Source organism: Aethalodelphis obliquidens, unplaced genomic scaffold (assembly GCF_003676395.1).
Source record: "Aethalodelphis obliquidens isolate GAN/ISIS:26980383/991018 unplaced genomic scaffold, ASM367639v1 scaffold7, whole genome shotgun sequence".
Classification (NCBI taxonomy): domain Eukaryota; kingdom Metazoa; phylum Chordata; class Mammalia; order Artiodactyla; family Delphinidae; genus Aethalodelphis; species Aethalodelphis obliquidens.
Genome location: NW_020837951.1, coordinates 50,714,199 through 50,727,385, shown reverse-complemented (window position 1 = coordinate 50,727,385; position 13,187 = coordinate 50,714,199). Strand labels below are relative to the sequence as shown.

Genomic DNA, 13,187 nt, shown 5'->3' with positions numbered 1-13,187 from the left:
ATGTCTGTTCATATCTTCTGCCCATTTTTTAATCAGATTGTTTGGGTTTTTTGTGATACTGAATTGTGTGATTTCTTTGTATATTTTGGATATTAATCATGTATTAGACAAATCAGTTGCAAATATCTTCTCCCATTCAGTAGGTTGCCTTTTCATTTTACTGATGGTTTCATTTGCTGTGCAAAAGCTTTTTGGTTTGATGTAGTCACAGTAGTTTATTTTTGCTTTAGTTGCTCTTATCTGAGGAAACAGATCCAAGAAAATATTGCTAAGACCTATGTCAAAGAGTGTAGTGCTTCTGTTTTCTTCTAGGAGTTTTTTGGTTTCAGTTCTTACATTTAAGTCTTTAATCCATTTCAAGTTTATTTTTTATACGGTTTAAGAAAGTGGTCTAGTTTCATTCTTTTCCATGTAGCTGTCCTGTTTTCCTAGTACCATTAAGTGAAGAGACTGTCTTTTCCTCATTGTATATTCTTGCCTCCTTTGTCATAGATTAATTGACCATATGAGTGTGGGTTTATTTCTGGGCTCTGTATCCTATTTCAATGATCTGTGTGTCTGTTTATGTGCCAGTACCATACTGTTTAGATTTCTATAGCTTTATAATATAGTTTGAAAACAAGGCATGTGATACCTCCCTCTTTGTTTTTTCTCAAGATTGCTTTGGCTTTTTGGGTCTTTTCTGGTTCTATACAAATTTTAGGATCATTTGTTCTAGTTTTGTAAAAAAAAATGCCAAGGGTATTTTGATAGGGATTGCATTGAATCTGTAGATTGCTTTGGGTGGTATGGACATTTTAACAATATTAATTCTTCTAATCCGTGAGCACAGTATATCTTACTTATCTTTCAAATGAGTGAATGAGAGAAGTTACAAGTCCCTAGAGGTAGAATTTTTAGAAAAATTCTTTATGATACTCAGTATTAGTCATAAAGAAGAAGTTGAAGCACATCACATTCTTCTAGGTGAAGGACATCATACTAGGAGTCATAGGAGTAGAAGATGAAGAATATGTAGTATTTACTTTCAAGAACCTTTATCATGGCCATTATCTATACCCACAGTATCTTGAATGTACCCCTGTTGTGGCATTTATAATGTCTTGTAGTTTGGGTTGAAGTGCTTTTCCCTTATGGTAGTCTATAAATTCCTAAATATACATTCCTCATTGCTTAGCACAGGATGTGGTATATGGTGGGTGCTCAGTGAAGAATGAAAAGCTGTGATTCTCACATGGGAATGTAGGTCAGAATCACTTGTAGGCTTTTAAAAAATATTGGACATTCAGTGGTCCCCATCTCTCACATCTCCAGGAGTAGACCTTGGGTATGTGCAAATTAATGTGTATGTATATTTTTAACATTTTATTATGGAAATTTTCAAAGATATACAAAAGTAGAGAGAATATTAAAATGAATCAATCCCCTGTGCAGATGACCCAGTTGCAATGGCTTTTACCATTTTGCCGATTTTATTTTATCCATCTTCCTAACATTTCTTTTGCTGGAGTGTTTTAAAAAAACTTTTAATGGAAAATTTCAAGCATAAATAAAAGTGGAATAGTATAATGAACCTGCAAATACCCATCACCTTTGCTGGTATGTATTAAAGCAAATCCCAGACATTAAGTTATTTTACCAGTAAATAGGGCATGTCTATTTTTTTTAAAAAAGCTCTGCAGGAGATTCTGATGCACTTTCCTGCTTTAGATATATAAACATAGGGCAGAGTATAATATAATATTGCAGATCAAGGACTATGGGTTTCAGAAGCATGAACAGTCTCATTTGGTTTAGTGGATCTGAAGCTTCATGAAAGATAGTTTTTTCTTTTTTCTTTTTTTTTTTTAACATAAAGCATACAGGGTTTTAGAGTACAAGTCAATGTATCTTTACTTACATTTGTGCCTATATAGCTGTCCATATGTACACATGAACACATATCTCTGTAATTCTCACTCAGATCAAGATAAAGATTTCCAAAACAGTTAAGAGAGTTCCCTTGTGTCCCTTCCCAGTTGGTAACCCTTCTTCTTCCAAAGATGTAACTGCTATTCTGATTTATACACTAAAAAGTAGCCTTAAACTAGGAGGTTTTTTGTTTTTTGTGTTTTTTTAGACTGGAAGAAATAAGGGAAAGAGCAATCCAGATCTTTAAAAGTGGGAAAGTGACAGTGCTCTAGAAGAGCAGTATTCTAGTGCAGAAGTCCTGGTGAATGCTTGGTATTGGAATCCTGACCTAAGGTATTAGGCTTTGATTTGTCAGACAAAGAGAACTCATGCTCTGCTATTGGACAGTGTCCGGTGAGCTGGATTGGAGTGTGGAGTCAGGAGACCAAGCAGGAAGATATTGCAGAAGTCCAGATACCCTGTGATTAGGGCCTGATCCATGCTGGTTACAGTGAGAATGGAAATGGTATAAAACGAGCACAGGTAGGTTTGCATGAATAGCCTAAGTAACTGATGGTGAGCAGTAAAGAGAGAGAGAAGTGATGGGAAACAAGCCTAGATAGACAAGAGGAACCTAGAAATAGGGAAATTTAGAAGGTAAACTGATTTGGATGAAAACACCAAATATTTAGCTATGTACCTGATGGCAGGATATCACAGCAGAGGTGATACAGGGAAAGAGGAGCAGAGGAGTGGAGTGTGGTGACAGAGGTTTTGTGTTCAAGCATGTTAGTGGGCTTAGTTTTCCAGATGAAAAAATATATAGAAATTATTGCATATTAGGTATTGTTTGTAAAAGAGTAGAAAACTGAGGGAAATAACCTGGTAGGTTAAAGAAAAAACACACCAAACTACAAAAATTTGGGAGTTATTCCTAAATTTTATTTTAGGGGCAGTACCTTATTTTGCTTCAGTTTTCTGAATTATTGCCTCAGGTTTCTGCTTCTTTCTGTGTCTGGGGAAAGGAGAGTTAATTTTAGGTTCAAAATAAACATTTTTTAGGTTCAAAAAGAAGTCTGAAATGGGTAATACCTAGGACATATCATGTATGTCATTACAGTTTTATCACTGAGTGATGTTTAATGCATTTCTCTATTTTTCATGGTTTTCTTGGTCATCCTGATAAAGAGGACCTGGGTTTGGAAGGTGGTAAGGTAGATGAGAAAACCCAGGTGGAATTCTATGTATACTTATTAGTAGAGCCAGTTGTGAACTATGCATTGTGACCCTTATCTTCTGCACTGGGCATTTATGGGTTTCGTCTTCTTTAGGGTTTGTCTAATATGAGAAGAGTTTATTGGTACAGAAAAACATCTAGTTCTAAAAGTATCTCTCCCTCCTTGAGCCCCAGGATGCATTGTCTTAATTTTTAAAACCATTTTTAAAATTTCACATTGCAGTTAATTGTACCCCTTAGAGATATTGTCATATCTCTAACTTGCCAAAAGGAAAAATCATTCCTGATACAAAATTCTTTAAGCTAAGAATAAGACAATATTGAGTCCTATACTAAGACATTCCCAACGTTAAAAGCCAAGTTATCCAACTTGAATAAAATATTTTAAGCATTTTTGAAAGTTGAATTACTACTGTCTTTTGAAACTGACAAATTATGTTTCATTTGGCAACCTTTTGCTGTATATTTTGATATGCTATATGACTTGCTATACATTTTGGTATGGAGTTTTAAGTATTATTTGTTAAGATATGTGGTTCTGGACAGTTATGCAAAGCTGTGCATTAGTGTGTTCGTCCTGCCTGTTTTAAAGCTTGGTTTCAGCATGTTATTATCCAAGGTGGTGTTTGTGCTTTTATTGTGTTATGCTTAGCCCTTGTGTATTTTTATCATTAATTTTGAAATTTTGGGTTACTGTGGCAAACGGAGGTTTGGATTTTAATTATGTGCTCAGCTAGAGGAAATTCCTTAGAGTGGACAGTGAGGGGTTTATCAAGCTCAGGAGGAAAAATAAATCTCAGAGTTAACATTCTATAAATGTTGATGTCAACCTTCTAAAACCAAAGATGACATTATATTATCATTCTCATCTCTAGGAACTCTTCTTCCCTTGGTACATGTTTGGTCAGAGAGAAACTGAATCTTTTAACTTATATTTATTTTTCCCAGAAAATGTTTGCATTTTGTAGTTTATTTTTTCTAAGCCTCATCTTCCCCAATTTATAAAATGGAAATAGTTCTCTTTAATCCACAGGATTGCTGTCATGAGTAAATGAAAAGATGAAATAAAGTGACCCAGGCAAAAGTACCTCGTCCAGTACATAGTTGATACGCTCTCTATATTACCCTCTCTCTTAGTGCTGAGAATCTTGTAAAGAATGAATTAAACAATGAGTATCCTTTCATAAGAGTTTCTCTGTGTAAATACTAAGCCATTGATTAACTCTGCAGAATATAGAACATGGAGTTGCTGATACCAAAAATGAGCAAATATAGTGAAAAAGATATACCTAATATAGTTGTTAAGGCAACACAGATGCCCATGAATGTTTCCTTACTTTTCATCTTAAAACTTGTGATTTAAAAAAATATTTTGACATTACTATAAAAAAATCATTATTGACTATCTCTTGATTTACAGAGTATTATTACAGTCACATTCGAAGTACCAGGAAATGCAAAGGAAGAAAGTCTAAATGTCTATATTCAGGTGAATGCAATTTTAACTGATTAATGATTTATCAATTGTTTTGCTATGTAGTTGTTCCTATGAGCAGTGGTTGATCTTATTAAAATATGTCACTTGATACAGAATCTTCTGTGGGAAAAGAATGTGAGAAACAGGGATGACGACTGCATGGAGGTCATACGACTAAAGGTGCAGTACATAGCTTACAGCTTTATACTTTTGGACAAAGTCCCTTTCTTTGCTGTTACACAAAACCATATTTAGTCTTAAACACAAGGACTAGTTTTAGTCCAAATAACCTTTGTCTGTTTTTCCTTATTTCCATTTCTGAAAAGAAGCTTTGGAAGTCATTGCATAAAGCATGATTTATTTGCACAGCTTCATTGAGTGTTGCAGCTAAAACAACCTGTGTGCTTTGAAACCTTACCCCCTGCTCTCTACTGCCAGGTGCTCAGAGCGGTTATCTAGCTAATGAGCTTGACTTGTTAAAACTCTCCTCCCCTTGGCACACAGCTTGGTTAGTCAGAGAAAACGGAAAGTTTTCTTGTGTTGATTTTTCTAAGAGAGCTTCATTAACAGAGGAGTAATATTAGAAATCTTGCCGCAGCTGAACCTTATGTTTCTTGATGAATTTAGCAGACACTAAACATTTGTTATACTGTGAGACAGTGTTACAGAGGACTAGAAGAATTCTTGCTCTGTTTGGAAATCCCTTCATATTACTTGATATTTGGGTATTATGTTACAAAAGGTGTTTTTTCCAGGGAGCAGTGGGTTCTAGGCTGTGTGCTTAACGAATCAACAGTCATTTGAGTGTCTACTCCTGTGTTTCCAGAAGTGTGCATAAGGTTTTATTATTACTGTTTATTATCATTACTGTTAGTAGCTAGATTCTCTGGCTAGCAGCCGACTTCCTAGGGCCACTAGAGTGACCGGGAAACTATTTTGGTTTAGATTTCTTCACTCCCTGTGCTGGTTCCACCTGGGATTGGTGCTGCAGAGCAGCACAGCTGAATCTATTCCCCAGTCGTTCCCCCGCAGAGGAACTAAGCCAGATCCTGCTGCTTCTTTATGACTGTGTCCCCATCTACATTCTGTGATCCTAATTGGAAGATCATATTTCATTCTGTAACTGCTTTTATCCCCTAGTACTGAATGGGGGGTGGTTACCTAGAAAAGCAACCATTTGGGCGTTTATACTAATGCAGCAATGAGACCTCTGTATAGAGTTCAGTGGCTCATCTTGCACCATCCCAGTCTGGATTTTGTCCTTCGTGTATGACAGTTGTTCTGCAGCTGTCCTCCTTGGTTCTTCTTTTGGCCTTCCTCTCATCACAGCAACGCTGGGACATCTGAGGCACCACAGCCTTTCTCTTCATAGACCTCCTTCTCTTTGCTGTTACAAAGTATTATACTAGTCTGAAAATAATCAACATGTTTAAACTGTTAACTCTAATAACAGCTGACAACTTCAAAGTCTTTATACAAGTATAAAATTGATGCTTAGGTAATTCTCTCCATGGAGTTTGTTGTTACATATTAAAACTCAGATTTGAAAAGCAGAAAACAAAACTCTGCACAAGAAAAGAAAACTGGAAGAACATGTACCCCAAATACATGAATACATCAAAAATTATGTGGTGGGAATGACAGTGGTTTGTCTCTTACTATTTTTCAATATATATATTATTTTTATAATAAATATGTATAACAAACATTATTTCAGAGAAATTATTTCATCCCCTAGGCCAGTTCATCAGATAATTTGTTCCTCATTTCTGCAAAGCAATGTTAAATGAATTTTATTCAGATAAATATAATAGTTTTTCTTTACCTTTATTTCATCATTATCTACTCCATTTATTACAACCCATTCAAAAACAGATTATCACCAAAATCCTTTAACTTCTCAAATTTTCCCACTAAAACTGTGAAACAAGTATAAAATCCTTAAAAGTAGAATAATTGGTAGAATTTGAGATATAACATGTTTTATCATTTGGTTGTTTCAGTTTTCATTGTGGTAACACTGAATAAACATCCTAATTACATATATTAATTTTAGCATTAGAAATAGGGATTGTTTTTAAAAAAAAATGTGTGCAGAAGCCTTTTTTAAAAATTGGAGGATTTAGGAAACACTTTAATGCACAAATAACTGGAATTAAATAATTTTAACAGCATCTCCTTTATGAGTTTGTATTTTAAAAAGAAATGGGAGTAATTAATCCATTAACATTGATGCTCGATTTCTGCTTTTAAATTCAAACTGTGGCTGATTGCTCATTCTCCTCTGAGCAGGGGCTGGTGTCGATCAAAGACAAACCACAACAAGTGATTGTCCAGGGCGTCCATGAGCTGTATGATCTGGAGGAGACACCAGTGAGCTGGGAACATGACAGTGAGAGAACAAATCGACTGGTCTTTATTGGTAAGTGACAAACAGTTAACTTTTTTTTAAATTGAAGTATAGTTGATTTACAATGTTGTGTTATTTTCAGGTGTACAGCAAAGTGATTTAGTTATACATACATATATATCTATTTTTTTCAGATTCTTTTCCCTTATAAACAGTTAAATTTCTAAAGCAAAAGAGAGAGAGAGAGAGAGAGAGAGAGAAAGGGATATAATGTGCTATGTAAGCAGTACTAACCAATCTGAACCTCTTTTGTAAATCTGAATAAGCTTGTGGTTAATGTATTTGTCTTAATTATGAGATAACATCATAAGAACTTGTTAAGCCTTTTACTCTTCTTCAAATAATTTCAGAAAAGTGATTAATCCAAATGCCAACTTGGTTCTAAGGGACTTAATTAGAAAGTTAAGGAAGGAATCATTAATTACTGTTGTTTTTATACATTTCTGAAGATCATGAAGCATTTAATGATCTGGACTTGATAGGTAAACTGTGTCATTTTAATAAGCATCATATACTCATACCATGTTTTGTTCTGTTTGCAGGCAGGAATTTAGATAAGGATATTCTTAAACAACTATTTATAGCTACTGTGACTGAAACAGAAAATCAATGAACAACACATTTCAAAGAAGATCAAGTTTGTCCATAACACTAGAAGCATCACCAAAAGGATTGGATGATAAAATTGGGAATAAGTTTCCTATTGGATGTATTTCAAGCATCTATTCTTTGCATTACTTCTCTTACGAATTCCAGTGTAAACTTTAAAATAGTATTTATTTTATAGAATACATACAACATAGTAAATCAGTATTATAAAACATTTGATATTCATACAATAAAATACACTGTCCTCTGACTTTTTTTTGTGGACAGATGATTTATAAACATATCTTGCAGAATTGGCTTTGGAGTTTACATATGCTGAATTTCTCACTCATGGAAGTTATAATAATAATAATGGGAAAACTTACTTCAACATTGTCATTTTCCCTTAGAACTTCAGCTGATTGCGTGGATGTAATTTTATTGTTAATAACAAAAATTTTTAAAAACAATGTCACCATTTTTATTAAAGGAAATAAAGGGTTTACAGTGGTAGAGACTTATAAGTGGAAGAAACCTAAATCAAAGAAATTAACTGAAACTTTCTCTTATTCTTAGTCAGATTCTAAGCCTTACTGGTAGTCAGTGTAATGGAACTTCAGCCATTCACTTTGTAATATATTTCAAAGATTTCAATTGTAGAGTTTTTAATTTTAGAGTAGATTTTAGTTTTAAAGTAGATTTTACTACTGGTATTAAATTCATCTTTTTTTTTTAAACTTCTTTATTTTTCAATAGAAACTAAAAAGTGACAAGGTATAAAACTTCAGATGTAAATGCGTTTAACTTTTGATAATTTAACAATCTTTATATAAATGGTAGGCGTGTAAGTATACAATGGATTACTTTTCTCTTCTTCCTGCTAAAGGCCAGGTCAGCTTAACTATATTCAGATTGTAAGAGAAAGGCATTAAATGGAATTTAAAGAAGAGTTAATGGTTGTTAAATATCAGAAGGCTGTCAGAATGGCTTTTGGAATATTTTTTCAGAACTTTAAGTCAAAATTACATCTATGTATCTTGAATGGTTCCAGTAGTTGGAGGCAGGCTAATTGATTAGATTATCTATCTCCCGTCCCCTGTGTTCTGTACCTTTTTAATATAACTTCTTTATGTTCATCCATTTGCCTCCTGAATCTATTCTCTTAACTTGTGGTTAAGAGAATACGATTATTTTGTGGCAGCCAATTGCCTGATAGAAAGTCAGCTGATTTTTGAGTCAGATCTTTAATTCTAGGGCTTTAATTCCAGCTCTGCTGCTTCTTGGCTGTATAATCTTGGGCAAAGTATTTCTCTGAGATTAGTTTTCTTACTTTAAAGTGGACAGTGATAATATCAAACATTCAAGCTTGTTGTGAGGGTTAAATAGGTTTGTAATACACCCAGCTCAGCTCTTGGCCCGCAACAGAGCATAGATAAATGTTTTCTCCTTCCTAACAATTTCAATTTGTTTTATAATTAACGTAGTCATGATAATACTTCATAATGTTCATTGGCAAATAATAAGTATTTAGATTCATCTGTTCTAGGCCATGAGAAAGGGCTTATAATTAATGGTACTGTTGTGGGAGACATGTTTGAAGTAATATTAATCTAAACTCTTAAAAATCTGTTTTAAACTGATAAATATTTGGTTTTTTTCTTTATAATGTATTAATCTTTAAATATTTTTCTTTACAAAAGTATTGCATGACTACATTTGTGTTGTAAAACACAAGCATTACAGATGAAGTCAGTCTCTCCTGACCTTTCTCCTTCAGTCACTGTCACTTCTGGGTAAGCAGTGTTGTCAGTTTAATGTCTATCCTTTTAGATGTTTCTTTTCACTTATGCACACATTATGGTTTACATTGTTTCCCAAAGTGAATTATTTTCCAATAATAAAGCTATCATTTAAGGAATTTCTTTGGGAAACTTACAAACTTGCCATAAATATCCTCAAGGAAAGATTTTTATAATGTGTGTTTTAAATAAAAAATCGTTCTTTACATATTATAATGCAGTTTGCTCTTTAAAAAAAACTATTAATCTTAGATCTTTCCATGACAATGCATATAAATATGTCTTTAACTGCTGGACAGAAATTCATAGTATAGCATAGAATACATTTCTTTAAAAAAACATTCATTGAGAGCTTCCAAGTTTGCCCAGTATTAGTGCTGGGGCTGAAACTGCACATGATGGTTAAAAGCCAGGTTTGTATTGCTTACATTCTAATGGAGGGATATAAATAGGTGAGAAAATAGGAGGTGCCTGAAGAAGGCTGATAAAAATCAAAACTGAGTTTAGAATGAGTGGTCATGAAAAGCCTTTCTGAGGAGAAGTGGCTTTTTTGTTTTTGGTGGGTTGGGGCTATTTTAGAACTTTTTGCTAATCCCAATGTCACAAAGATCTTTCCTATGTTTTCTTTTAGGAACTTAATAATTTTAGCTCTTAACATTTAGCATCATGATCCATTTCAAGTTAATTGTTCCATCGTTATGTCTTGAAAACTCTTTTGCCCTTTGAATGAGCTTTTTGCACCTTTGCTGAAAATCACGTGGCGTGTGTGTGTGTGTGTGTGTTTTCATGGACATTATTTTCATTCGTCTGTCCTTATGGCACTACCACACTGTCCTGATAACTTTAGCCTTAGAGTAAGTTTTAAAATTAGGTAGTGTAAATATTCCAATCTTGTTTATCTTTTTCAGAGTTGTTACAGCTATTTTAGGTATTTTTGTTTTCAATATAAATTTTATCATTAACATGTCAGTTTCTTCAAAAAGGCTGCTAGGATTTTAACTGAATTGAATTCAATCTATAGTACAATTTGGTGAAAATTGTCATTTTTTAAAAAACTTTATTTCTTATTGAGGTGACGTTAGCTTTTAACATTGTATAAGTTTCATGTGTACAACATTATATTTTTACTTCTGTATACACTACAGTGTGCTCACCACCAAAAATTTAGTTTCCATCCTTCTCCATACAGTTTAGTTTCCTTCCCCTTCCCCTCTGGTAACCATTGCTCTGCTCTCTGTATCCATGTGTTTTGTTTTGTTTTGTTTTGCTCATTTATTTGTTTTGTTCGTTTGTTTTTTATATTCCACAGATGAGTGAAATCCTACAGTATTTGTCTTTCTCTAACTTATTTCACTTAGCATAATGAACCTCAAGGTTCATCCAGGTTGCCAGAGGTGGCTTTTAAGTTGAGAACAGAGTTAAAAGGAGTCATTGATGCAAAGTCAGGGAGAAGATTCTACACAGAGGGAGCAAGCAGTGGAGAGGGCCTTTAGGTGGGAACCCGTATAGTGTGCTGGAAGACCAGGAAGAAGGCAAGTGTGGTGGAAGGTTCGAAAGCCAGGGTAGGAGGTGGGATTGGAGTTGTGAGCCAGGGCCGGGCTTTTTGCTTACAGGACAGAGCAAAATATTTGGTTTATTCTGAAAGCCCTGGGAAGTGGCTGAAGGGCTTTGAGCTGGACAAGTGATGTGGTTGTGATCACCGTGGCAGATGAACTAGTTGTTTCCTGTTTTTGAAATTGCAGACAGTGCTGCGGTGAACATCATTATGTGCGCCTCTTTGTTTTTATATGAGAATGTTTCTCTGGAAGAGATATGTAAGGGTGGAATCACTGGCTTCCAGGATATGCACATTTAAAGTTCTTAACAGATACTGATAAATTGCCTTCCCAAATGGCTGTACCTTCTTGCTGTAAAACAGGAGTGTATGAAAGTACCCTTTTTTCCAAACCTAGCTAACACATTTTAACCTTTGCCATTCTGGATGGAATGGCATCTCACTGTTTTAATTTAGATTTTTTTTTTTTACTGTATTTTTATGTTATTTATAAGTTCTTTTAAATATGCATTGCCCTGTTCTTCATTCTTATTTTTCCCAACATGAAGTATTTTTCAGTGATCAGAGACATTACCAGCTTAACCTGTACTTCAGAGGGGTTTGGAACCTCCAATAGATATCCTCAAGAGAAGATTTTATTTTTATAATGGAAATCACTAACAAATAAATAACATGGGCCATTATTCTGCTAACCATAGAAAATTTTCAGGGTATTATGATTATGGTAATGATGATAATCAGGGTTTAGGCATAGTTCATCTGTAAGTTTATAGTTTACTGAGTAATATATAGGATAAATTACTAAGTCTCTCTAAACCTTTGCCTCCTTATTCATAAAGTTCAGGTGCAAATCTCTCAGGGATTAAATTTAAAGTAACCTGACTATAGAGTTTCAGTAAATGTAAATTCTCCTTTTCCAGCAAGACTTGATAATACATTCAAGCTTCTGCACAGCTTCTTACATGATTCTTTCCTAGGCTTTTCCAGCTTTTAGTGAAAGGGTCAAGAACATTAGTACTGAGTGTAAGATAGCTGTGGGAAGGGTCAGCCCAGGGGGTGAGGGAAGGCCAGGGATTGCAAGGGTCTCTAATTCCTAATAGATTATGAAGTTTGAAGGGAATTATCAACAAAATAAAGCTAAAACGTTTTTAAACATTTGTGGGCTTGGTTGCTTGCTACAAATTGAATAAATGTCTCCTTTGGATTAGTAATGTAGGTGGAAAATTATATTTTAAGATTTCTTTGAAAGGACTTTCCCAGTTCTAGAAATGCCATACATTGTGGAGGTGATACTGAAAGAAGTGAATTCTGTCTTTGAATGTCTAGCAACTTGCCCTACTTTGATGAGAAAGAAGAACTAGACTTTTTTCTCAGAATTAGTCTTAATATTAGAATCAACTTATTTAAAGTTAGAATCAACTTGGTTGATAACTGAATTGCCTTTAACTTTCAGAGCGAAATGGAGAGAGATCAGACATCCTCTCTACTGTACAGTAGTTGAGAAAGGTTGGTTTTTCAAAGTGGGACGGATGGCATTTATGACCCCCGATAGATTTGTTCAGGAAAAAAAAAACCTATTCAGTGTTAGGAAAGAAGTAATCTCCAAATATTATTGAGTGCCCACTATGCACCGGACCCCATGTTAAATGTTTTAGTGTTTCATGAGCAAAAAGTAACACAACATTAAAGAATTAATCAGGTGGGACAGAAAGAGTCCCCCCACCCTTTTTTTTTCCTTAAGGAATTACTTGCCATAATGGAGTATCTCCAAAGAACTCAACTTAGTTTTCCTTGATACAGCTATTTATTTTTACATTGATATATTTTGTATATTAATATTATTTAGATATAATTAGCAAAAAAATTTACCCTTTAAAGTATACAATTCATGGCTTTAGTATATCCACAGGTAGTGGCAACCAGTACCACTATCTATCAGTAATTCCAGAACATTTTCATAGCTCTCAAACTCTGTATCCATTAGCAGTTAATCCCCATTTCCCTCTGCCCCTGTTCCCCAGCAGATACTTGTCTACTTTCTGTCTCTAGATTTGCCTGTTTGGACTCGTTTGACCTACCATAATGTTTTCAAGGTTCATCCATGTTGTTGCATGTATCAGCATTTTGTTTCTTTTTATTGCTGAATAAAATTCTATTTATATACCACATTTTGTTCATCTGCTCATCAGTTGATAGACATTTGAGTTTCTACTTTTTGGCTACTAGGCCCT

General features: G+C 34.3%; 1 protein-coding gene across 2 annotated transcripts in view; it reads left to right on the top strand.

Moving 5' to 3' along the window:
* Nucleotides 1-9,242, top strand: part of ZNG1A (Zn regulated GTPase metalloprotein activator 1A) — a 44,751-nt gene extending 35,509 nt beyond the window's left edge. Inside the window, exons 12-15 of one of the 2 annotated variants that reach the window (XM_027105742.1) lie at nt 4,548-4,616; nt 4,719-4,784; nt 6,897-7,026; nt 7,557-9,242. In XM_027105742.1, the coding sequence (XP_026961543.1) occupies nt 4,548-4,616; nt 4,719-4,784; nt 6,897-7,026; nt 7,557-7,627 (336 nt within the window). In that variant the 3' untranslated portion in view covers nt 7,628-9,242. The remainder of the gene's footprint in view (nt 1-4,547; nt 4,617-4,718; nt 4,785-6,896; nt 7,027-7,556) is intronic. The other variant, XM_027105743.1, reaches the window with a different exon arrangement.
* Nucleotides 9,243-13,187: the final 3,945 nt, after the last annotated feature.